The 27,508-nt window shown below is 38.1% G+C and overlaps 1 protein-coding gene across 1 annotated transcript in view; it reads right to left on the minus strand.

Annotated features, from left to right (window-relative positions):
* Window positions 1-1,801: 1,801 nt before the first annotated feature.
* LOC138080689 (centlein-like) overlaps window positions 1,802-27,508 on the minus strand; it is a 110,485-nt gene continuing 84,778 nt past the window's right edge. Inside the window, exons 11-13 of the mRNA XM_068973577.1 lie at window positions 24,056-24,241; window positions 21,513-21,590; window positions 1,802-2,167 (exon numbers count right to left, since the gene is read on the minus strand). Coding sequence (XP_068829678.1) covers window positions 1,802-2,167; window positions 21,513-21,590; window positions 24,056-24,241 — 630 coding nt within the window. The remainder of the gene's footprint in view (window positions 2,168-21,512; window positions 21,591-24,055; window positions 24,242-27,508) is intronic.

Below are 27,508 nucleotides of genomic sequence, written 5' to 3' on the forward strand. Positions count from 1 at the left end.
TATAGTAAATTCCAAAGATTCAACCAAAAACTGTTGGAAAAACTAACATATTCAGTAAACTGTCGAATATTAAAAAAAACATACAGCAATAAGATGTATCTCTATATACTAACATCTGAAAAATAAACAACCCTAGTCATTAGAGCATCAAAAAATACTTAGTAATTAATTTAAAATAGGAAGTAAAAGATCTATACAATGAAAACTACTTGATGAAAGAAACTGAAGAAGATACAGACGAGTTTGAAAGATATCTTGTGTTCATGGATAGAATATTTATATTCTATAATGGGGAGTAATGTCCATACTCCCTAAAGTCACATCTGTTCTGGGCCAGCCTGGGAGAATAAAATACCTAAGAATAAACCTACTTAAGGAGGCAAAAGACCTGTATTCCAAAACCTCTATAAGATGTTGATGAAAAACTGAAGAGGACACAGATGGAAAGACGTACTGTATTCTTGGATTGGAAGAATCAATGTTGTTAAAATGACTATACTACTTAAGGCAACTGACAGATTCAGTGCAATTCCTATCAAACTACCAAAGGCCCTCTGGCCTACAGGCCCCATATGGAGTTTAGGAGCTGCCCCCCTGAGGAAGAAGAAAATCACAAGGAAAATTGTCAAGGGGCCAGTATCCTGTCCTCCATGTCTGCATTCCAGTGCCTGATGGACAGCTCTCGCTTCCTGCCGGAGAAAGGTCTGCCCGCCACCAGCACCAAGGAAGACGTCACCCCCCAGGAGTTCAACAGCAAGAGCTGGGATAGTAGCCCCCCAGACCGCTGGGTGGACAGGAGTGCAGCGAGGCCCGATGCCAGCAGGGAGCCTTTCTCCGACTCTTCCTGGTACCTCACCACAAGCATCACTCGGCCCACCACCCTGACCACCGGCCCTGGACCAGCCCAGAGCACTGCCAGAAGCAGCCGCTGCAGAGCCTCAGCTGTGCAGAGCAGGCCGAGGTGAGGATGCTCACAGCCCGCCTCTTGTCTGGAGGCTGGACCTCACTGTGGCTGCGGGCGGCGAGGGAGGGGCCCCCGGGGTCTGGCGGACACCTAGGCGGCCCTGCTGAACACGTGCTTGGCAGGTGGACTTGTGCCCACTCCAGGCACCCCCTGAGACTACACCAAGGGTGAGCTCCGGCCCCTCAACAGCACCCTCGGTTTCTCCTCCCCCTGCACAGCCTGAGAACCCAAGTGACGACAGGAAGGAGTGGTCCTCTCCGTCAGGAGCGCTGGTGAGCCTCCAATCAAGGACACAGCCTGCCAGACCAACACGCCCCAGACGACAGGGATGCAGATGGTCCAGACCGTCAGCACTGACCTGCGGACCGAAGCCCCGCGGGGCGGCGCAGTCACCCGCAGCCCCGACACAGGTCTCATGCCCAAGGCGTGGGTGGCGCCACACCTGCGTCCTCTCCCCACCGCCCCGCCCCGCCGCTGCCTCAGCAACAGGCAGGTGGCCTCGGCCATCGAGAAGGCGCAGGCCTAGTCTGAACACACGCCGCTCCCCCAGTACGGGTCTCCAAGCTGCAGGGGAAGGACCTCCCCAGAGCAGACCAGCCCACTGGCGGGACCTCTCCCAGGCTGGCCCAGAACAGATGCGGCAAGCCGGCCTGGGGCTGCACCCCCTCCACGCGGGAGAGCCCTGTGCACACCGCCATCAACCATGGTGATCTCTCCAGCCTCTTCGGCATCACATACCACAGCCCCGTGGGGCAGGACACCTTCCAGAAGCGGGTGAGGACCGCAAATCGGTGCACACAGCGGAGCCCGGCCCGAGCCAGGTGGTCACCCAGCTGATCACCCAGCTCCATCGCGGTGGGTGGGCTCAGAAACGCGCAGGGAGGAAGGTGGAAGAGGGCTCACCCCTGAGGCAGGACTTATCCACACTACACCGCCCTCCCCTCCCCAACACTTCCGGGCCCCTGCCTCCTGCTCACCGAGAATGTCGCCCAGATCGTCCACAGGAAGCTTCTGGAACACGCCTAAAGGGGGAAGTGGAGGCAGGCTGCCACAGCCGCCCCCAGTCTCGGCAGCTACAGCCACGTGGAGAAACAACGAGGAACTACCTTGTTCTGTACTAGCTCCGTCCCTAGAACCTTGCGTCTCCAGGTAGGAGACGCCAGCAGTCTCCCCCTGTCCTGTTGGGCCCCTGCCTAGCCGGCTCTGTCACCAGGGACCCGACCTCCTTGGAGGAGCTTTGCCACGAGGAACCGCCAGGGAAGAAAGCCACACCTGTGATGCAGGTGCGCATACATTTTCTGAAATAATCCCCTGTAATTTGCATAACCACACGGTCCTCATCAAGTGAACTCTGCCCCAGAAAGAGAGATCTGGTTTTCCCAATGTCAAATAATGTTTTGTTTTTTAAATAACACAGTGGCTGAATGTTCAACCTGTGAACCTGAGGCGTTTCTAGAATGAAACCGTAATCGTGCCTGTAAGAACTTAATTTTTTTCATAGCTCAGAGAACTCTTTTTGTCTCCATTTTTAAGCAAAGTATATTGAACAAAAAAAGTAAATAGTGTATAAATAAATTTTAAAATGAAAGGTTTTTAATATGTACATCTTAAAACTGAACCTCTGAGCGATACTAACTGCCTCTCCATTAAATCTTCACTGTTAACATTTTGGTTTGGTTTATTTCTCCGTTGAATTAGAGTGTTTTAAGTTAATATTTTGTCAGTGTTGTTTTTAAATAATTTTTAAAAATGTTTCAGACTGTCTTAATTCAGTAAACTTTTTGTAGTGAAAACACCATGAAGCCAGTAGACAAGGATACCATCTCCTGTATCCTAGATGGTAGTGTTCTGGAAAGCGAGAGGCCTCGGCTGGGCTCCCCACATCTGCTGTAGGGTCCACATGTTCTTGTGGCCTAGTATCTCTCAGGGTGTGAAGCACGAAGGTGCAAGTACATACCGCTGCTGTGGTCTCACCGCCTAGGTCTGAATTCTCTGTCCCAATGTGATACGGCGTGAACCCCCTTGGTTTTATTGTTTAGTTGCTAAGTCATGTCCAATTCATTTGCTACCCCATGGACTGTAGCCTGCCGGGTGCCTCTGTCCGTGGGGAGACCCAGGCAGATGGTAGAAGAGCAATGACATTTAAAAACTATTGTTAAACGATTAACTGGCCATACAGTGTTTCCTCCAGATATTCATGAGGAAAAACACTACAAATGGAGAGGGTGGTGCCTTCTAGTCTGTATGATACGATGATGGAGAAGAAATAAAGAAAGCTGTTGCAAGATGGGAGTGGGGTGGTGGTGCGTGGAATTGCCAAAGGTATTTTTCACAGAACTACAACAAAAAGTTTATAAGTTTGTGTGGAAATACTAAAGACCCTGAATAGTCAAAGCAATCTTAAGAGGGATTGGCTCATACAATTGTGGAGAAAGGCTAGTTTAAAATCTGCAGGGTGGGCTGGCAGGCTGGAACCATAAAAGAGCCAGTATTACCATTCAAATCCAAAGGCTGTCTGCTGACAGAATTCTCCTTAGCTTGGGGGAGGTCAGTCTTTTGGTTCTATTTAGGATTTCAACTAATTACATTATGGAGGGCAGGTGCCTTTATGCAGAGGCCAATGATTCAAATGTTAATTTCATCTGAAACCACCCTCATAGAAAAATTCAGAATATCTAGCACTGTGGTGAACCAGCCAACTTGATACATAAAATTAACTATCCTAAGTCCACTCTTTGTTAACTTTACATACATACACACACACACACACACACATATTCATAACCAAGTAATGAGGAGGTACTCATGATAATTATAGCATTGCTGCTGTTAACACTCACCTGGTCGTAGCTTGTGTTCATAATTACTTTTTTCCACACTGCTTGTTCTGTATTCCCTTTTTCCTTAACAAGTACCTCAGATGGTTATAATTCTTTACTTGGTAGGATGACCCAAACTTTTGTTTCTGAAGGGCCTGGGCCATTAATAGTCCTTCTTGGGTTGGGTTTTCCATTGGTTTTGATCACAGGGTACAGTAAATAAGGGATGCCCTAAGGAGTCACCTGTACTGTAAATATACTCTTCCATACATCCATGGTGAAGTAGTAGTCCAATTTCCCCTTAGTAGTCAGAATCAATTATCCAGATGACTACAGTAAGTGCTTTCTTGGCTTATAGATCAGAATCAGGCAGAGTCCAAAGTGACTGGGCAGGAGTCTTAATTTCCGGTTCAATGGAATTACTGTTGTATCTCCTGATAGAAGCATTCCTCCTTTCGATGCTAAGAACTAAAGTATTGGTCACAGGGATAAGAAGAAAATTTTGCTTGTGAGTCACTAGGAGTAATAATGAATGGTACTACTTCCCATTCTCAGCCCTTGATTCCTGGATCTGTGAATCATGGCTGTGGGGAAAACGACACCATATACTGGATTCTAATTCAGAGCACATACCGCCTCCTTGAGAAACTTGTCTTAGCCCTGCAAGATATTGCCACCTAGCTGGCACTGTAACTGAGCCTTCAAATGGTCATTCCACTATTCTACCTAACTAGCTGCTTTGAGATGGTGGAGAACATGGTCAGTCCATCATCCTATTCACTTATTAAAATCTTCCTTTGCTGAGGTCACTTTTTGATGTTCACATGGGACACAAAAATTTGCACCTTTTTGACCCATTTGGAGAGATCTATCTATATATCTTTTCTCCAAGCTTCTTTCATCTTGTCCCAAATGTGTGCCTTCCAAGTCCCAGACTATTCAGCCAAACCACTGGCCACAATCCTTGGACTTCTTGAGCTACTGTTGAGTTTGGAGAATTCTTTACTCTAGACCTAAGTCCTTTGTCAGATATTTGTAGTTTGCAAATATTTTCTCCCACTCTGTACCTTGTCTGTTTCCAGAGCAAGAGTTTTGATGGTTTGATTAGTTTTGATGGTTAAATTCTCCAATTTTTCTTTTATGCATCATGCTTTTGGTGTCATGTGTAGAAGCTTTTCGCCTAGTCTTGGATCCTGGAGATTTTCTCTTATGTATTTTACATTTAACGTATGATTCGTTTTTGTCTAAAGTTTAGGTCTGTTTTTTTTTCCCCCAAACCTAGGGATTTCCCAGAGAAGGCAATGGCACCCCACTCCAGTACTCTTGCCTGGAAAATCCCATGGATGGAGGAGCCTGGTAGGCTGCAGTCCATGGGGTCCCTAAGAGTCAGACATGGCTCAGCAACTTCACTTTCACTTTTCACTTTCATGCATTGGAGAAGGAAATGGCAACCCATTCCAGTGTTCATGCCTGGAGAATCCCAGGGATGGGGAAGCTTGGTGGGCTGCTGTCTATGGGGTTGCACAGAGTCGGACATGACTGAAGTGACTTAGCAGTAGCAGCAGCAGGCATTTCCAGCTGCTTCAGCATCATTTGTTGAAAGGCTGCATGGAATTGGCCTATTTTCATAGGTATGTTTTTTGGTACTCTTTTATTCCATTGATCTATGTGTATATTCCTCTATCAATACCACACACTCTTTATTAGTGTACCTACATAATACATCTTGAAATTGGGTAGAGTGATTTCTCCCACTTAAATTTTTCTTTGGCTTTGAATACAAATTTTAGAAGCTTGTCTCCATCTTCAAAACATCTTGGTGAGATGTTGGTAAGAATCGTGTTAAGCCTGTATATCAGTTTGGAGACAGCTGACATCTTTGCTTCTTAACGGAAAGTGTTCTACCTTCAATCATTAAGCATACTGTTAGATGTAGGCATTTTGTAGATGTTCCTATAAAATTGAAGAAGTCCCTAGTTTTCTGAGGTTTTTCTTTTCCATGCATGAGTACTGAAATTTTCAATTGCTTTCCCAAAAGTTTCATGGTCACCTGATAGTTCTTTAGTCTATTAAAATAACAGCATGTACTGACTGATTTTTGAATATTGAACATCTAGATCTTGCATCTTCAGACCAATATCCTTCATGAAAAATTCTAAATAGAATTTAAGCAAATTTATATTAGTTTTCTATTGCTGCAGTTACAAGTTACTACAAACCTAGCGGCTTAAAACAGCAAAAATTTAATTTCCTACAACTTGGGGTATGCAAAATTGGTTTCACTAGCCTAAAGTCAAGGTGTCAACAGTGCTGTTTCTTCCTAGAGGCCCTAGGATACAATCCCTTCCCTTCCCTCTTCCAGTCTCCAGGAGCTGCCTACATTTTTTGGTTCACGGCCCTCTTCCTCCATACGTTATAGCTATGGGGGTAGCATCTTCAAACTTCTCCATCCCTCTGCCTCTGCAGTAACACTGCTGTCTATCTTGACTCTTTAGAAGCCATTAAATAAATCAGGATTATCTCTCCACTCAAGATCTGCAATTACATTGCCAAGTGCCTTTTGCCATAAAAAGTAACAAATTCATGGGATTCTCCAGGCAAGAATACTGGATGGGTTGTCATGCCCTCCTCTGGGAAGTCTTCCCGACCCAGGGATCGAACCTGTGTCTCTTATGTCTCCTGCATTGGCAGGTGGTTTCTTTACCACTAGTGCCACCTGGGAAGCACAGCATAGGTATAGTGTCATATAATAAAGCTAATGCTTTGCCACTGAATAGCAACATAATACACACTTTACCTTAAAAATGATACAGTTGACAGTCATTTCCTCTTCTTCTTTTTACACGGTGGGCATCCACTGGCATTAGAAAAATTACAGTTATGGTAGTATTTATGGTACTCAAAATGCTGACAAGTTGTAACTGTATCATTGTGACTTACAGTGTGCCTACCAGTCCTGCAAAGTGGTGAGCACACTACATCAAGTCTCTGCTGCAACTACTCACCTGAACTACTATAGTGCTAAGGCAGCCATAAATAATACAGAAATGAACGCACATCTGTGTTCCAATTAAACTTTATTGATGGACATTAAAATTTCAATTTCATATAACTTTCACATGCTATATAGTTCTTTTGATTTTTTAAAAACATTTAATAATAACCTAAAAATCATTATTAACTTACTGTAGGCTAAGCAAAAACAGGTAGTAGGCCAGATTTGGTCTGTGAGCCATAATTTGCCAACTCTGCCTTAAACGCATGGACCTATATATTTCAAAGCAGCAAGAACATAAGTGAAGAGGTAAAGGATACTTTTGTGTTATAAAGGAAATTAAATAGTGAGATGGCTAGGGAATGCTTAAGGAAATTTGTAAATGCAAACCTGAATGATGTGCAGGAGCCAGTCACGGGAAAGTTAAGTACAGAATATTGGAGAGAGAGAATACAAAGGCAACAGCTGGAGGCAGGCAGGTTTGGTGAATCGGAGGAAGCAAAAAGTTAGGTGTGGCAGGAACATAGGAAAGAGGGGAAATGACCAGGGAATGACTGAGAGTCTAAATAAGGATGACCATTGTTAAGAATTTAATTAGCAGACTTGCAAGGACTAGTCTAATTAATACACTCGGTTTGTAGCCCTTGCTAATTTATATGACCACACAAAATATTGTAAATTTAAAAAAAACAGAGAGAGTGAAGGAGAAGATGTTTTTATTTTTGCTGAATTGTTCTAGGAAAATACAGTATCTCCTATATAATCCAGTAGACTGAGAACAGATACAATTGGACTGCACCATTCATTTCATTAAATGCTCACTCTTCAGCTGTAATGCTTTGCTTTATATTTGCTTTCAAAACAAATGTGTTGCTTATCAGGTGATTTAGAGCCATTTATAGCAGCTTTATGTAAAAAGTATAGTTTCTTACAAAACTCAGAACATTAAGTCTTCAGTTTAAACTTTTTTCCTTTGATAATTTGTGCATGCCAAGCTTGTTCTAATTTCTTGTAATGTACTGGAAGGAAAACCATTTTCAAGTTTGCATTGATTTGTGGCAATATTTGTATTCAACAATCAAATGCTACACTATTTCCTTTTAAATGGCTATGCACTTAATTAGTTTCACTTGTTCAGCAATTAATTGGTTCCAGAGACTTCTTAGTTTGGTATTGACCCTGACTATTGATAGCTGGAGCAGATACTGTACCAGGACTGCAGTGCATGTTTTCTGATCACCACATAAAGTTTTCAGATCTGAAAAAAAGTTCTCAATAATAATATCATCTAGTATCTTTCATAACTGTAAAATATTCTTCAACTAGTCTCTTTTTTTCATTTATTTTTTCCAGTATTGCTTCTAGTAAATATGTGGCAAAAGGAAGCTGTAAAAGAAACACAGAAGAAAAAAAAAAGACGATCAAAACTCTGTATTTTCTTCAGTTCAGAAACATATACTAAATATCATTAAACCATTTGAACTGAGCTATCTGCAACTCTGCACCCATAATGGTACCCTACTGGGTCTCTTTTCAACTGATCTTGCTGGTTAGTGTGGGTAATTTTGTCTTTTATAATAAAAATGATACAGGAGCAGAAGTAAAATGAAGAAAGATAAACGCCTTATTGAACAATCCATGGTTTACTGACCGTGTTAATGTTGTAATCTGCAATACAAGCAGCTGAGCCATTTATCTTCAATCAGTTGATCAATAGCAGGCTACAGCCCTCTCTAGGGTCCACAGGCCCACAGAAGTAGCACTATATGTTCATCACTCATAAGAGAGGGAGTGCGAACTATCAATATACTTGCCTGTGTTACAGCGGAACGTCTTGAGGATTGTAGGATAAAATTTCAGAGGAAAAAAAATGGCAGAAGTATATACATTGATTAAGTTGTTATAGAAAAGTTTATTTGGCATATCAAAGTGTAATACACATGTTACAAACTGCTGAGTTTATGAAATGTAGAGTACATTTTAAAGTTTAATAATTTATATAACATTTCTGGTAAAGTTTTATTGTTCCTGGGCTTTATTGAGTTGCCTGTAGAACTCATAACAATACACTTATAGGTGACAAGTAAAGGAAAATCTGAAATGTTCCCCAGTTGCCACCCAAAGCCCATACTGACTTCCTTTTATCCTGCTTCCCAGCTATCTAGTTTCATGTAGGAGATTTGTAACAATCAAGAAACCCATTAATTCATTTTTTGGAATTGTCCTTTTGATTAACCAGGGAAGACTACTTTTGTCTCCCTGAATAGAATAAGGACACTTAAGCCCAGTACCCTTTCCCTACAGAGGTGTACAGTCAGGCCATTCTTTGTGCCAGGACAACCACCGACAGTATCACTGGTCAGCACCCAAACAAAATCAGCCCAGTGCCCTCCATGTAAGTTGTTCGGTTGTGCTTAGATCAACTGTGCTCAGCCACAGCGGTTATAATTAGCTAACCCCAGCATAATGGTTATTTTCTGAATTCAAACTGGGAGAAAAAGAGAAAAGACTGGCCAGTGGTGGTGAAACAACAGGCCGAAATGGTGCAGGTTGTGTAAGCCATGAAGAAAACACAGAGACCAAAGCTGGTCCATAGAATTGCCTCAGATCCTAGGCAGCTTTCCAGTTTAACTTCCGTCTTACCTTGATAGTAAATTGCCTTCTCCTTAAAATACTCTTGAGTCTCTGTCAGGAGAGACTCTATCTATAGTCTATGTCAGGAGCTTCACACATTTTTCTTACTTAAAATTTAACACTAAATAAAGTATAAGATACAAAAATACCATATTTATTCACTTTTTAAGATACAGGTGAATATAAGATACCCACATTGACTTAAAAACAGCTTTTTCTGGAAAAAAGGAAGCTACCACATTAAATATACACAAATTGCATATGTGTTTTAATTTCAGAAATGTGAAAATGTGGGGAAATGCATCATAGAATCAAGGAACAAGAATACGTTAGATTTCCTTCTGGAAGATAATGATACAGCAAATCCTTACTTTGAGAAAACTGCCTTTCTGGGATGCAGAAAAGTTATACATATTTGCCAGTTTTATAAATGAGAGAATTTAAATTCTCAGGGCATTAATATTAGATGTTAAAGAGATACACACACACACACACACACACACACACACACAGATACACACAAAGGCAAAACCACCAGGTAACTGTTTTATTTTGACTATGGCCCTCAGTACTGTATGCAATCCAACAAAAAAGGAAACAAACAAGATGAGAATACCCTCCCATCTATTCCTGGTAGAGCAAAAGCAGAAATGAGTATTTTAAAAAGTTGTTCTAAAAAGTAAAAGTTGTTCTAAGAAAAAAAGAGTTCTCTGATCAAGTAAGTGTGGGAAACAAACCGAAGTTTAAATGTTATTTCAGGATCTCTTAGAGACTTTAATATGCTAATGCACTGTATTTCTCGCAGAGGGCAATGTAATACCCTGCTTCTAAATTCAGGGCTCCACACTTTTCTCACAGTCTATTTATCATGTGGCACTAGTGGTCCATGGAGCACACTCTAGGAAACATGCTGGTTCTATGATTTCCTATATAATGATGTCACAGCACTTTTACCAGGCCACAATGTACTGACATTAATTATCTCATCTGCACATTTCATTTTCAAGTTAAAAACTCAGCCTACTTTTTATCATCTTGCAATCAGAACAATTTTCAACATGTCATGTACTTGAACATTTGGCTTCCCTCTAAAACTAGTCTAAGAGTCTCTCTTTCAGGAAGCCTCCAAGATGGAACAAGAGGTCCATTGACTAATTTATTGCTAATAACTCATATTCTCTTCCTTTGGCTCCCAGTAAAACAAAAAGCCCCACAGTTAAACACAACTGTTTGAATTGTGTCTCCTAAGCTTTGTATAGAGGCTAACTCTTGATGAAGTTCAAGAAGCAGCCTATCCTTTAATCAAGATGCCCAATTTGTGTACATCCATCTCCCTGTGTAGGTGCTTCTATTTTTCTCTACAAATAGGTCAGAAAAAACCTTTAGATAGTAATTTCTCTTTATATAATAAAGAGAAAAGTTCATAATATCTCACAAAGTTGTTGGAGACTAAGTGCAGGTTTATTTCATACAGGCAGTGTAAGAGTCTGTTCTTTCTCCCTCAGATACAAAAAGAAAGCACAACTCTTTTACTGACAGGATTGTGGACTTGGGTTGAAGTGGCAACCTGACTGGCCAATAGCAAAGCTCTTTTCTCCCTTGCTCCAGCATATGTATAGGCAAAACAACAAACCCGCAAAATATGCTGTCTTGGGTTTCATCTCAGATGGAATATGCTGGGGCCTACGAAGTCCAGAAAGTCTGCTGGGCTTTCTGCATAATTTCCTTATCTCTTTTGAATAAATATAGAAATGACTGTCTTAGTTATGTTACTGCAGTTACACAGGCTTGAACTCTTCAGCACAAGGAGAAAAATGGACAGGGGAAGAGCTGATACTCCATAAGATTTCTCGGAATGGAAATTTAATTAGGACATTCAAACAACCGTGAGTTTTACTTGGTCTATACTGTAATCTTTTTTTAAAGAGTAATTAATGTATGCATTTATTTATTTTTGACTGTGCTGGTTTTTCTTTGCTGCATGTGGGCCTTCCCTCGTTGCAGAGAGTGGAGGTTGCTCTCTAGTGTGGTGCCTGGGTTTCTCACTGAGATGGCTTCTCTTGCTGTGGAGCACAGGCTCTAGGATGTGAGGACTCAGTAGCCGAGGCACATGGGTTTAGTTGCCTCCATGGTAAGCGGAATCTTCCTGGACCAAAGACTGAACCTGTGTCCCCTGCATTGGCGGGCATATTCTTAAGCACTGGACCACCAGGGAAGTCTATACCATAGTCTTGAAGGGGGTCTTTCTGGTTGTTCTGGCTGTCCTTGTTGAAAAAGGTGACTTCTCTTATGGGAAACACTTCCCCTAACTTCACACAGATTTTAGGCTTCTCTTACATGTAAATGACCACAGATGTATGCCAGTGATAGAACTTCAACTTTATCACTCACACTTACAAATTATGACTTCATTTAGAGGCATTTCTGTATAAAGGTAAGATATGACTGATACTTGCAGATGCTGGAGAACTACATTGGAAGAATAACAAAGCCTCAAATCTATAACTGTGAAACATACAGATCGTTTACAGCATCAGCATGAACTGGGAATGTGCTCTCAATAGTATAAAATTGAACATTTTTGTGTTGAAAGAAAAAGACTGAAATAAGGGTATCTTTTTAAATCTAAAGGGAAAGATTAACAATTTTTTCTTTCTTTCTTTCTTTTTTTTTTTTTTTACCAGTTTCATTCTTGTTTTCAGTTTGAAAACTATTACCAAATGATATTGTTTTCAAAATAAAAATTGATTTTAATCCAGCTGAGTCATACTCAAAGTACAGATATTACATGTTATTTATTAGACCTACTTTTAACAAAGATATGATTCAATGAGATTTTGCGAGTTTAGTAAGAGAGACTAATATAGTTTGATAATTATAAAATTAAAGGTGCAAAATTTGGTATAAATAAATATTTGTATGCTTATTCAGCTATCTTGTAATTAAAAGACTGAACTTCATAAAATAACCAAGCATGGTATGAGAAACAACGATTTATTTATAGTTTAAAACTGGCAATTATAAGCTAAGTTTCCTAAATATTGCTTATATTTCTGGCACATATCTATCTATCTACATACTTATCTATTTATCTTAGAGTGTCACTGAATATTGAAGTCTGTGTCTGCTCTTCTTAAACTTTGGTAAAAGCTATAACTTGCTTTCCCTTCATTCCCCTCCCTCCATTTTTTTACAGTGGTAAAATACACAAAACATAAAATTTACCTTTTACCTTTAATGACATATGTCTTTTTCCTGGTATCATGAAAGTAGGCTTGAGATGGTTAAATTAAAAAAAAAATCCCAGTAAGGCTCTGAATGGAGAATTTTTAACTCTTGCAACTTCAGCTGGATGTGAGGAGTGGGTGTGTATGGGTAGCTGTGTGTGTTTATGTGTGTGGAGAGAGTGACCATGGGAGTTCACATGTATGTGGCATGTTTTAAGTATGTTGTAAGTGCAACACTGAACAGGACATTTGTTGTAAAGAGAAACTTTCTGGTAACCTTCAGGCTGGAAGTTACTCTATTTACCAAAGCCAGGGAGATTTATAAAAACCTTCCCACTGCTGTATCACAAAGCATCTATAGAAGGTAAGCATATTTTGCAGAAAGGGCACAGAGGAAAGAGCCATTTTAAATTTCAGCATTTGTAAGATCTGAAGCAACCTAGTAGGAACAGGGATATTAAAGGCAAAGAAAAACCACTGATCAAAGTCTGTACTTTAAGTTATTAACAACCGAAGGCAGGATTTTTGATATGGCTCCCATACGAGAAAATGATCTACATAAAGTTGATGAAAACTGCCTGAATGAAATCTGGAAAACAAAATCAAGACACATTTTCTAGCCATTCCTGGATAAGGGTTTTTGAAATATAAATCTTAGTAAAGAAGCACATTGCAGTTGTAACTGTATATTACTTGCTTTATATAAGTATACATATTTTATTATATATACCCATAATTCTGTTCAAGTTTGTTGAAAAACTTTCATAGTTTTTATATTTTATCTGTTTATTGTTCTCCATCACCAGAAATATAAGCTCCATGAGGACCGTGATTTTTGACTCTTTTGTTCACTGCTATATCTCCAAACCTGAAATGCGGTAGACACTACTGCATGAATTACCTTTCATGCGGTAGACACTTGGCAACATGTTTTTAAAATGCCTTCCATAGCTTGGGTTCAACTTTATCTCCACTAATTATTTCCATGGCCTTATAAACTCACAAGTACATAAGACAGTTTCAGGTATTATTAAGGCCTGAAAACAAAACTAAATGACCTTTCCTATAATTTCAATTTTGAGGATCAGAATGGACAGAACAATTAAACAATGTCTCTTAGAGGGCAAATGTAAATAACAGACTCCTATCTGTTTGCATATAGGAGGAAGTAATATCAATTAGAATATGATAGAGATACAGTTCCTTCTGTGCCAACTGAAAGGAAACCTATTAAATATGAAGTTAAAAAATTTATCTCATTTATTCATAGTTATGGCCAATGGACAGAAATTCAAATTCAAATGCATTTAACACAGTCTCTGCTAATGGGGGCATAATGCAGCATATGTGATATAATAACTTTATTGGATTTACTTTTAAAGGTATTCTTTTTATTCTTTTTTCACATCTCATATTAAGGAATTCATTTTTTAAATAGAGATATAATTCACATAACATAAATTTCTCCATTTTCAAGTGTATAATTCATTGGTTGTACACAGCTGTACAACCATTACTTTCATCTAATTCCAGAACATTTTCATCACCCCAAAAGAAACCCTGTACCCATTAGCAGTCACTGCTCCTCTGCCCCATCCTCTGGCAACCACTAACCTACTTTCTGTCTTGATTTGCCTCGTCCAAACATTTCATGTGAATGCAGTCATACAGTGAGTTGCCTTTTGTGTATGGCTTCTTTCACTTAGCATAAGGTGTACAAGGTTCTTCCATGCTGTATGATGTATCATCATGTCATTTCATTTCATGACTGAATAATATTCCACATATGCATATAACATGTTTTATTTATTTATCCGTCTTGACGAATCTTTGGATTCTTCTACTTTTGAGCTATTATGAACTACTGAGCACTATGAACATTTATGTAGAAATTTTTATATGGACATACGTCCTCACTTGAGTATATACCTAGGGATGGAACTGCTGGGTCACATAATCTCTAGTTTCTAACTTTTGGAGGAATTGCCAGACTGTTTTCGACAGGGGTGGCATCATTATACATTCCTACCAGCAATGTACAAGGGTTCTAATTTCTCCACATCCTCACCAATGCCTGCTATTGTTCTCCTTTTTGATTACAGCCATCCTCCTGGGTATGAAGTAGTATCTCATTTTGGTTTTTGGTTTGCATTTCCCTAAAGGCCAATGATGCTGAGCATATTTATATGTGCCTAATGGCTATCTGTATATATTATTGTAGAAATGGCTATGAATAGTCCTGAAGGTCTGTTTCTTTTCTCTTGTTGAGTTGTAAGAGTTTGAAATGTGTTCTTAAATGGTTAGATGTCACTGAGAAATGCCAGACAGAAGGCTTGGGTGAACTGCAAAGTCCCGGAATGAAAAACTGTGAGTCCCTGAATGCTGTTACTGAAATGTTACCTACTAAATTTTTTACAGCTTCAGACACTGACATCTTCTCTCTACCAAATCTGATCTACCTCTTTCGATCCCTAAAACTCTTAAAGGTATCATCCTCTTTCTCATCATATAAGGTGATGAGAACACCACACCACACCAACACCACAGTTCAAAAGCATCAATTCTTTGGCGCTCAGCTTTCTTCACAGTCCAACTCCCACATTAAACTTAGCTCTATTTGGTTTCTGCTTTCTCACCCCTTCATTTAATCTCAGTTCTGCTATGTGATTCAGGGACTACCAAATGGGTCATATCTACCTCGTCCTTCCTATTTTTATGGTGAGGACACATGCAAGCCCCTACTGGCTTTGTCTAGACTACCTTCTTGCTCCTAGTCTCTTCTCCCTGTAAACCATCCTATACATTGATCTTGTGCAACTTTCTAATGCACAACTCTGATTGCATCCCCTTCCTGTTCAAAGGTTTCCATACTTTAGTCTCAGCCAACTTTCCCTGTTCCTGTTTTTTTTTTCCTCCCACTTCCTAAAATACAGAAAAAACTAATTTTGGAAGGCTTTTCCACCCTATTATGATCATTAATTTGCTTTTTTTGTCTCTGCTATTAACTGTAAGTTTTAAAAGATGTAATAACACAGAAGAGGAATTAATACAAGTAAAACTCTTCAAAGAAATTAAAAGGCAGCTGAGTCATAGAAAATGAGAGTAGATATAAGAATGACTTTTTTCCAGTATAACTCTTATTACTAGAAATCTGTGAGGACAAAATTTAGGTGCAGATAAAGATCAAATACTTAAATTACCAAATGTATCAGGACCACTTAATGGGAGGACATATATTTGCATTCTGTGTTAAATATAGATAAGTTAAGGCTCTAGACTTTTTAATTCTCACTCACTCCTGGCTAACAGTATCAGCAAATATTACATTTTTGTCCAGGTACATATTGTCACATGGTAGTTCAGTTCAGTCCAGTCGCTCATTTGTGTCCGACTCTTTGTGACCCCATGAATTGCAGCACGCCAGGCCTCCCTGATCATCACCAGCTCCTGGAGTTTACTCAAATTCATGTCCATTGAGTCAGTGATGCCGTCCAGCCATCTCATCCTCTGTCGTCCCCTTCTCCTCCTGCCCCCAATCCCTCCCAGCATCAGAGTCTTCCAATGAGTCAAATCTTTGCATGAGGTGGCCGAAGTATTGGAGTTTCAACTTTAGCATCAGTCCTTCCAAACACCCAGGACTGATCTCCTTTAGAATGGACTGGTTGGATCTCCTTGCAGTCCAAGGGACTCTCAAGAGTCTTCTCCAACACCACAGTTCAAAAGCACCAATTCTTCGGCACTCAGCTTCCTTCACAGTCCAACTCTCACATTCATACATGACCACTGGAAAAAAACATAGCCTTGACTAGATGGACCTTTGTTGGCAAAGTAATGTCTCTGCTTTTGAATATGCTATCTAGGTTGGTCATAACTTTCCTTCCAAGGAGTAAGCATCTTTTAATTTCATGGCTGCAATCACCATCTGCAGTGATTTTGGAGCCCCCCCAAAATAAAATCTGACACTGTTTCCACTGTTTCCCCATCTATTTGCCATGAGATGATGGGACCAGATGCCATGACCTTCGTTTTCTGAATGTTGAGCTTTAAGCCAACTTTTCCACTCTCCTCTTTCACTTTCATCAAGAGGCTTTTGAGTTCCTCTTCACTTTATGCCATAAGGGTGGTGTCATCTGCATATCTGAGGTTATTGATATTTCTCCCAGCAATCTTGATTCCAGCTTGTGCTTCTTCCAGCCCAGTGTTTCTCATGATGTACTCTGCATGTAAGTTAAATAAGCAGGGTGACAATATACAGCCTTGATGTACTCCTTTTCCTATTTGGAACCAGTCTGTTGTTCCATGTCCAGTTCTAACTGTTGCTTCCTGACCTGCATACAGGTTTCTCAAGAGGCAGGTCAGGTGGTATGGTATTTCCATCTCTTTCAGAATTTTCCACAGTTTATTGTGATCCACACAGTCAAAGGCTTTGGCTAGTCAATAAAGCAGAAATAGAAGCTTTTCTGGAACTCTCTTGTTTTTTTCCATGATCCAGCGGATGTTGGCAATTTGATCTCTGGTTCCTCTGCCTTTTCTAAAACCAGCTTGAACATCAGGAAGTTCATGGTTCATGTACTGTTGAAGCCTGGCTTGGAGAATTTTGAGCATTACTTTACTAGCATGTGAGATGAGTGGAATTGTGCAGTAGTTTGAGGATTCTTTGACATTGTCTTTCTTTGGAATCGGAATGAAAACTGACCTTTTCCAGTCCTGTGGCCACTGCTGAGTTTTCTAAATTTGCTGGCATATTGAGTGCAGCACTTTTACAGCATCATCTTTCAGGATTTGAAATAGCTCAACTGGAATTCCATCACCTCCACTAGCTTTGTTCGTAGTGATGCTTTCTAAGCCCCACTTGACTTCACATTCCAGGAAGTCTGCCTCTAGGTGAGTGATCACACCATCGTGATTATCTTGATTGTGAAGATCTTTTTTGTACAGTTCTTCTGTGTATTCTTGCCACCTCTTCTTAAATATCTTCTGCTTCTGTTAGGTCCATACCATTTCTGTCCTTTTCGAGCCCATCTTTATGAAAAGGCAAAATGATAGGATACTTAAAGAGGAACTCCCCAGGTCAGTAGGTGCCCAATATGCTACTGGAGATCAGTGGAGAAATAACTCCAGAAAGAATGAAGGGATGGAGCCAAAGAAAAAACAATACCCAGTTGTGGATGTGACTGGTGATAGAAGTAATGTCTGATGTTTTAGAGAGCAATACTGCATAGGAACCTGGAATGTTAGGTCCGTAAATCAAGGCAGATTGGAAGTAGTCAAACAGGAGATGGCAACAGTGAATGTCGACATTCTAGTAATCAGCGAACTAAGATGGACTGGAATGGGTGAATTTAACTCAGATGAGCATTATATCTACTACTGTGGGCAGGAATCCCTTAGAAGAAATGGAGTAGCCATCATGGTCAACAAAAGAGTCTGAAATGCAGTACTTGGATGTAATTTCAAAAACAACAGAATGATCTCTGTTCATTTCCAAGGCAAACCATTCAATATCACAGTAATCCAAGTCTATTCCACAACCAGTAACGCTGAATAAGCTGAAGTTAAATGGTTCTATGAAGACCTACAAGACCTTTTAGAACTAACACCCAGAAAAGATGTCCTTTTCATTATAGGGGACTGGAAAGCAAAAGCAGGAAGTCAAGAAACACCAGGAGTAACAGGCAAATTTGGCCTTGGAATACGGAATGAAGCAGGGCAAAGGCTAATAGAGTTTTGCCAAGAGAACGCACTGCTCATAGCAAACACCCTCTTTCAACAACACAAGACTCTACACATGCACATCACCAGATAGTCAACACCGAAATCAGATTGATTATATTTTTTGCAGCCAAAGATGGAAAAGCTCTATACAGTCAACAGAAACAAGACCGGGAGCTGATTGGCTCAGATCATGAACTCCTTATTGCCAAATTCAGACTTAAAGAAAGTAGGGAAAACCACTAGGCCATTCAAGTATGACCTAAGTCAAATTCCTTATGATTATAGAGTGGAAGTGAGAAATAGATTTAAGGGACTAGATCTGATAGATAGAGTGCCTGATGAACTATGGATGGAGGTTTGTGACATTGTACAGGAGACAGCGATCAAGGCTATCCCCATGGAAAAGAAATGTATAAAAGCAAAATGGCTGTCTCGGGAGGCCTTACAAATAGCTGTGAAAAGAAGAGAAGTGAAAAGCCAAGGAAAAAGGAAAGATATAAGCATCTGAATGCAGAGTTCCAAAGAATAGCAAGAAGAGATAAGAAAGCCTTCAGCAATCAATGCAAAGAAATAGAGGAAAACTGCAGAATGGGAAAGACTAGAGATTCCTTCAAGAAAATTAGAGAGACCAAGGGAACATTTCATGCAAAGATGGGCTCGATAAAGGACAGAAATGGTCACATGGTAGGAAAGCTTTTTATTTTGCAGTAATTATTTTATCAATATAAATTTAAGTCAAATGAATGCAGAAAAAGTTGTTTTAACAGGCAAACAATTCTGTTGCCTAATCCTAATAAGAAAAGATAAAACTTCAGGGTCAGATTCACTCCTATGATGTCAGAATTCTATTCTATACAGCACTCAACACAGAGGGAGGACATAAAAGGGAAGTTTTCTTATAATTTAATCTTCAAAGTATTTTAATAATCAAATATCAATATTTAATTAATTTGGCATTTTTCAGGGAACACAATTAATCCACAGCTTCAAGATCACATAACCTCAGGTACAGGGAGCTATATGGCATAAACTAAACAAAATGAATGAATGAACATATTTACACTTTTACCCACATAATCCTGTGAGCATAACTTAGACTCTCAAAAACTAGTGGACAAAGAAAACCTTTTCTAAAATCAGGACAAATATAATTGCTAGAATTGAGAGAGAAAAAGTAGGCTTAAAAAGAGATGTTTTCTATTTTATAGATTTTTTCTTGGGCATAATTATAAAGTGACATTCAAGTGCAACCAATGAAGTCCCTACTTTTTTTTCTTACAGAATTCAAAGACATCAGCAAAACCACCTATGTCAGTAATAAAAATAAAAGTCTTTGACTTTTTAAATGTTATCATACTGTCACAGTGAAATAAAATTAGTTTGACAAATGCTTTAAAGGCACATGGTGCAGTTCATTATGTATAACAGCAACAGCAGCAGTTTCCCAGTGTTCATAGAGGCTGCTCCATTAAATTTACCTTCAGTCAATAATTAGGAGTCCACAAATAAACCTGGGGCAATTAAATCAATACTGCCAGGCAATTATATTCCAGAGTCCAGGCTCAGTGGCACAAAAAGGCATTATATCAAACTGCAGTATTAAGCGGTCTAATGCCATTTTCAACAGGATTTTTTTACACTCACTGGACAGAATAAGCATATATCCAGATAATGTAGAATGCACATATGTATATCTACATGTGCAGATCTGGTGTCAATAGAGCTTTAGTAACATTTAATAAAGATTTATACATATGGATTTATGATTTTTATGTTCATAGTTGATGATAATACTTCTATATCAAAAGGTCATACTTACATGTTGAATGTTTAAAAATCCATTACAAGTATATTTTTATAACATTCTAGTTAAAAAAAATAACCCATATCAATCATTACTGAACTCCTTTGATGTGCCAGGTACTGGGCTGGGTGCTGGGAATGCAACATGACTGAGAAATGGCTTTTCTTCTCAAAAGCAAGAAGGCTTGCCCTGCACCTGCATGTCTGCACTTAAACAACTTGAAGCAAAAAAAGTGCCCATCACCTTCTGTTACTATAGATAGTAATAGTTATAGCATTTCCAGATATGTTTCAAAAATATATCAAATGGGAACTAAGAATATGAATAGTTCACATATTATTTACTTATTCTTGCTTTTCCAAAAACCCATATACTGCACTCACAGAACAAGAATTTTTTTTAAAATATTTTGAGAAATACATTTTAGCTGTTTTAAATCAAATTCATTTTTGAAACTGACAATAATTAGGTGGAGCAAAAAGAACCATAATGAAAAAGTTGTAGAATACATTACATGCTGTCAGTGATATCAGAACAAAAGCCAGCTATGACTAGAAAAGCAGGGCTCTCACCTGCCAATAAACTGCCCTGATCACTTACAAGAGGGGCACATCCCAGCAGACTATATGTGTATTAAAAAAATACTTGAAAGAGAAGAAAAAGTATCACACAGGTCACAGCAGCAGTCTCAATAGACCCCTCAGGGATTTCCACTCGTCTTGGCCTTGTCATCCTCTGTGCAGCTTTCCACTCGGCCCAGAAAATGTCGATAGGAAAATGTTTGAGGGGCCTCTGGTGGAAATTTTTTCATTCTTTCTGCATTGACAGGATGCCAAATCAATATTTACTTCCCACTAACAAGCTGCTCGAGGTCTCAGTAGAAAATATTGTAGAGAATGCGGGAAGACACAGTAATAAACAGCTGTCTGGCTGTGAGGAAAACATGAATTGACTGGAAACAGGGCCACAGTAAAAGGTCACTGAAACCCGTGAACTCCTCAGGTGTCCATATCAACTACTAACTTTAAAGACACATAATAAAGAATCTCTTTTCCTAAGAGAGCTGAGAGAATGGATCCTTTTCAGTCTAGCAAGCATAGACGTTGACTCAATAATTTAATTAATGCATTTGCTAAGACCTGTGTTGGCTCTTTCCCAAGGCATTTGCTTCATTTGTTAAGTCCAAAAGTACAAATAGAGGGTTAACTTTGCTGTCTGCCTATTGGAATACTTCTTTACCTAACAGAAGTAAGTAATATGTAAGTGTTTCCAAAATTTTAGGCATCTAGTAAAAAAAATAAGCTCGGAATTTTTATCTGCAACTTTTAATAAATGAAGTAGAAAAGTGAAATACCTGTCCTTCAAGAAGTTTCCGAATGTACAACAGCCATTCTTTGTCATTTTCAGCATCGGTCTTTGTCCTTTCAATTTCCTAAAGGAAAAAATAAAAACACTGTAGTTAATTTCATTTATATGAACTTGATCATACTGTTATATAGAGAAATACTGATAGAATTGGATTCAACAAAGAGCAGCCTGTCCTTTCAAAATGGAGAATATTCAAATCAATGCTCAATATCTCCATTTATGTGGAATATAAAGCTATATATCTGTATTTCATAATTCAGGAATATTTTATTTCTGTATTCATGGTGGAGCTCAAGGTACGGACTGAGTGGAAGTGAAAGGTATTAAAACAGAGTGAAAAAGAAGATGGAGCTCTAGAAAAGAATCATTTACCAGTGACCCTCATAAGATAATATAAAACTTTATACTCAAAAATCAGACTTGTCAGTAGATAACTAAGGAGTAATTGTTACAATTACAGACAAAATAGGACAGGCATAGGTTCTGGTGTATTTAAGTGCTTCCTTATTTAAAATGTCCAATCGCTAACTGATAGGCAAGGGACACTCCAACTTAAAGTACTGTAGATCACTAAATATTTTCAGTGCCTCAATTGTCAAGGTGAAATATTCTGAAAGTATAATGTATTCACATATGCAACTGAATTGACTGTTCAGTTAAAATCATGATTCAGTTCGCAAAAAAAAAAATGTACTTTTCAAAAAGAGAAGGGTTTGGGAAACTAACATTTGTTGAAATTTACTGTATGCCAGGTATCAGGCAAGGTACTTTGCATAGTCTGTCATAGTTTTTTACATGAATTTACAAGGCTTGGATATAGCTTAACGCATATAATTCAGGCGGTTTGGGCTCTGCTTGGGTAAGTCACTCAACTCTTTAGACCTCTGAAAAATGCAGGCATCAGTGCAAACAAGCTCAGATCTATAATGAAATCTAGTAAATATATCCAGGTGTGTGCAATGAGCCCTCATGGAACTGCGTTTTTTCCAGGAGGGCTTCCAGTTAAGGTTGTATGGTACACATGTTTCGATGCTGTGTACCCCTGGCTCCATACTGCATCCTCCCAGAGGCCAGGGAGTCATTTCTTCACAGAAATGTGCCAGCTACTTTGGGACTAACAAGAGATATCCTTTACTAATTCATATACTCAATGGGGACAACTTTTTCTAATTTTTCTAATCAAAGGGAGTGTTTTTTTTTTTTTTTTAAACTTGTAAGTCCAAGAAAGGGCATGTTTTAAGACCACATAAAGGCAGAGGCCCTGTCTTCCAGAATATGTATCTGCAACACACACACACACACAAACACACGAGGGATTTTGCTATGTCTACTTGTTTTAAAACTTTTAGGCAACAGTGGAAGACCTTAATATTTTGTTAGGTTTCTTCTTTATCCATCAAGTTTCACTTAAATGTCTAGTTAAGAGATAGTTACCAGCCTTGCCACAGATACTGTTATTTCCTGTGTGTTTTATATTTGATATTGTATTTCATAACACTCTTGGACTTCAAAGTTCAGAATTCACAGACATTGTGGCATAGCTGCTGAAAAGAGGAAACTGGTCACTCACTATCCTACTCACTCACAGGATGAAAATAATCACTATAGGATTCCTCTGACCTCCTTTCTAAGACTTCTTGGCAGTTTAAAAACCTTTGCAAGTTGTAGATCTGCTCTGTTTGAGAAATGTTTTGAGAAGCTGACGGGGGAGGGGTGCTGAAGGATGTTCTCGTGCAAACATTGAAGTCAATCATTTTATTTATTCACTGAGCAAATATTTATAAGGAAGCTATGAGTGCCATCATCTCTTTACTCTTTCTAAACAATAAAAAAATCTAATATTTAATGTATTAAAGTGCAGAAACTTAACAGTAGAACAGGATTGAGTATCTTCCACAGGTTTCACAGAAGACTGTGTATGAGGTTCTGTTGTTGATGAGGTAATAAACTATCAAAAATGCAGTGCCCTCCTCAGAAGGTATAGAAATGCTACTGCAGACTTATAAGGTATATGAATATAAATTCACTCAGGCTGGATTATTTTACCCACTTTAAAGCAATGAATACCCTTTTCTTTAACTTGATCAACAATAATGTTAAATCTAGCTAGAAAAGCCAATATATTTACTACTCTTAAAAATCTCATATAGGAGGAAAACCCCTGACATCAATCGTGATCCAGCTAACTAACTTCTTCAAATGGGCTTAATTAAAAATAATAGCTTATAAGATATATGATTAACTAAAGAATATGGAAGAGACAGGGAAAGATAACTGACCTGAATAACAAGCAAGCAGTTCTAAAGGTTCTATGTACTGGCTTACTTCTATATTACACAGTTAAATTTCTCTAAAGGTTTTTTGAGTTAGTTAATACTCTTGATGTATCTTTCATTGGTATATTAATAATCTTGCCTTCATGAATATTATCTTAAAGATGAAATTCTAAGAACTATAAAACAAATAAAAATATATATTTAACAATCAGTGTAAAAACTCCTATATTAATAAATATTTAAGTGATCTTACCGCTTCATCTTCTGTGTCCAGTATTTCCTCTAGGTCTGACCGTGAAATGTTCAGGATAGAAGCTGCCAAGGTCTGGGCTTTATGGGTTGAGGTTTTACAAGCATTCCTGTTTTTCTGCATCTTTTTAAGCTCTCTGATTTGTCGCCTAATCAAATGGACATCATTTTGTAACTCTCTGACCAAGGCCTGCAACACATTGGAAAGAATATGGGCTCATATGGAAGTAATAAATGAAGAGAAAGCAGTCATAACACAAAAATGTGAAGATACTAGCAAATCATTTTTTATTAGGATTATTCTGATTTTATTTATATTGGAGCAAAATGGATTGCTCTTTACCTTTTGTCAGGACACAATAAAAGCTCTCTTACATGATCACTTAACCAACTTGCTGGATTAAACAAATTGCTCCAATCCCTCTTTCAGATTCACCAACTGCTGTCTTGGTGAATACTTGGAGCAGGCAGGTTAATTAGTATCATGCCAGAGCACAACTCTCCCACCAGTTGAGCAGATGCCATTTGTCAGATGTATTTATTCCTAAGTGTGTATATCAGTTGTAACAGGTTAGTTACATAATTGACTTAATTATTACATGAACTAATGAAATATAATGGCAGAAAAACGTTGTTTCTATTAAAACTGAACTAGAAACTTTTGAAAGGATTTAATAAGGACAGTTGAGTAAAAGTGCAATTAAATTATGTGTGGGCAAGATGACAATAAAGTATTGACAAAAATCATAAAAATCTAGGCTTACATCCACAAGAGTCTTTAATTTCTCCCTCTGAGAACACATGCTTATGTGTGCATAAGAAAAAAGGCAGCTCTTACTCTGGGTGAAAAGAGCTCTGGAGTCCGATGCTCGGCTTTGTGGGCTAAGAGCAGCTAGCTAGATGTTTGGGTAGATTTCAATGTTTTGCCAGCCTAAGCAATGTTGCAGTAAATAATGGTGCTTGTATATATATTTTGTATCCCTAGGATATATTCCTGGAAGTGAATTTGCTGGACCAAACAGTGTGTTCAATTGTAATTTTGAAAGCTGTTGTTTAATTCTCCCTCTATCCAAGATTGTACCAATTTACACCTACACAAAGAACATATGAATGTACTTGTTTCTCCATACCACTGGCAAAACACCAATCGGGTTTTCAGTGTAGTTTTTAAATTTTTTACCACTGTATTTTAAAGTTTCATTTCTCTTATTAAAAATGAAACTGAGCATCAGCCTTAACAAATAATTTTTTTCCTTTTGTCTTTTATCTATTTTTCTTAGTGATTGATAGGGATTATTTATACTTTAGGGAAATTATATGTCGAGGATTTCTAATTTTTTTCATACTTTTTGTTTTGATAGTAGTGATAGTATTTTATGCAAAGGAAAAATATTAAAAAAAATTTTAACACACTAAATGAATCTATTCCCATATAACTTTTGAATTTGGTGTGATACTTTAAAAAGCATTCTCCACAATTTATATATATATGTATATATATAAAAGTATAAATATGTGTGTGTGTTATTCAAACCATGATTTTTTTCTGCCACTTGTAAGATTTTGCAGTTATGTGTTTTGTCCATTTGTAATCCTCTAGAAAATTATTATATAAAATCATAGTTGTCTCACCACCACCTAGTAAATAGTCCATATTCTGTTCCATCTGTCTTATTAGTAAAGCTTTATAGTATATTTTAATTAGTGAGGCTTTGTCATAAATGTAATCCAATAGGGGTATCTCCTTTCAATTACCATTCTTTTCAGATTTTTCTTGTTAATTTTTGATTGTTTGGTTTTCCATATAAACTTCAGATTGAGCTTGTCTAAACATTCTTACTGGTATTTTATTTAAATCACGTTAAATTTTATTCAATCATGTTCACATTTTAGAATATTGATTCTTCCTAATCAAAGACTATGGTAGTCCCTTCCAGTTGGTTAAGTCTTTATTTGTGTTTCTGAGGATTATTTAAAAGTTTTCTCTTTATAGATCTGTTTATTCCTGGGCCTCTTACTTTTTGTAGGGGCTGATTCTAGTACCTATTGTTGCTTGTAGACATAAAGATTGTTAATATATAAACTTGCTGAAGTTTCTTATTTATTATAAGAGTTTTGCAGCTGATTCCTCTTTAGCTTCCAGAAATTAAATCATATCTGCAAATACTGATAATTTTATCTCCTATTTTCCAACCTTGTTTTTTTGGTCATGCTCTGCAGCTTATGGAATGTGGGTTCTTAGTTCTCCAACCAGGGACTGAACCCAGGCCCTTGGCAGGGAGAGCATGGAGTCCTAACCACTGCATCATCAGGGAATTCCCTGTTTTCCAATTTTTATACCTCCATTTTCTTTTTTATTGAGTTGATTATCAAGTTATTTCTGAATAATATTAAATAGTAATATTGATGGACACAATTGACTTGTTCCTGATTTCAGTAGGAATCTAACTCTTAGACTATGCTAGATTTTAATTTGAGAGCTGTATTTTAATATACCAAAAAATAAGTATTAATATAAAATATATAATGTAGTTTTACACAGTTATCTACATATTTTAATTTCTTACAAAAATGGAAACCAGATTGTCTTAAATCCATTTTAGCATCCATATAAACTATCATGTGATTTTTCATCATAAATCTATTAATAGGATTCTTAATAACTTCCTTAGTATTGAATTATCCTTGCATCTGTGGAATACACTCCACTTAGTGTGGTATATTATTTTTTGATGTTCTGCTGAACTCTATTTGCTGATATTTCATCTGGAATGTCTACATTAATGAGATTGATTTGTTTCAATTTTGTGCAATCTTCCAAAAATATTTGGAAGGTATTTTCTCTTTCTATGTTCTTCAGTAGTTTTAATGAAATTGAATCTATCTGCTTTTTACTGACATTGTAGCACTTGCCTGAATTTGGCATAGTATTTATTGTACAGAAAGATACTTTCTTGGCAATTTCTTTTAATTTTCCATTTGTTCTAGAGGGACTTTTGGCATTACAATTTCCCTAGAAATGTGTACTTTTCAGAAAGTAGAATATATAAAGAAATTCTACTTTTCAGCATTAATTCAAATTTTTCTTTGTGGTGTGCTACGGGTGGGAATGCCTGAAAACATACACATTCTGAGATGGAGATTTATGTGGGAGAGGGTACTTAGGAGCAATACCTACGGAGCCTCGGAGCTGAGATAGCCTTTCAGAGTTGTCTCATCTTTATTTTTTCATCCTTATATATGACATGAACATTTTTCTTGGCTATTATTTTTTTGAGTCCAGAAACTTTACTAGGCCACAGAATATATACAGGGTATGACATGTTAGACATGTCATGTTAGACATGACATCAAATTTTCCGTGGTTCATGTTATGTTCTTGGAAGTCTTTATTTCTGAAAATTATTTTTGGATTATAGCTTCAATATTTGTTCTTTTCCATCATTCCTTTTCTTCT

Source organism: Capricornis sumatraensis, chromosome 6 (assembly GCF_032405125.1).
Source record: "Capricornis sumatraensis isolate serow.1 chromosome 6, serow.2, whole genome shotgun sequence".
Classification (NCBI taxonomy): Eukaryota; Metazoa; Chordata; class Mammalia; order Artiodactyla; family Bovidae; genus Capricornis; species Capricornis sumatraensis.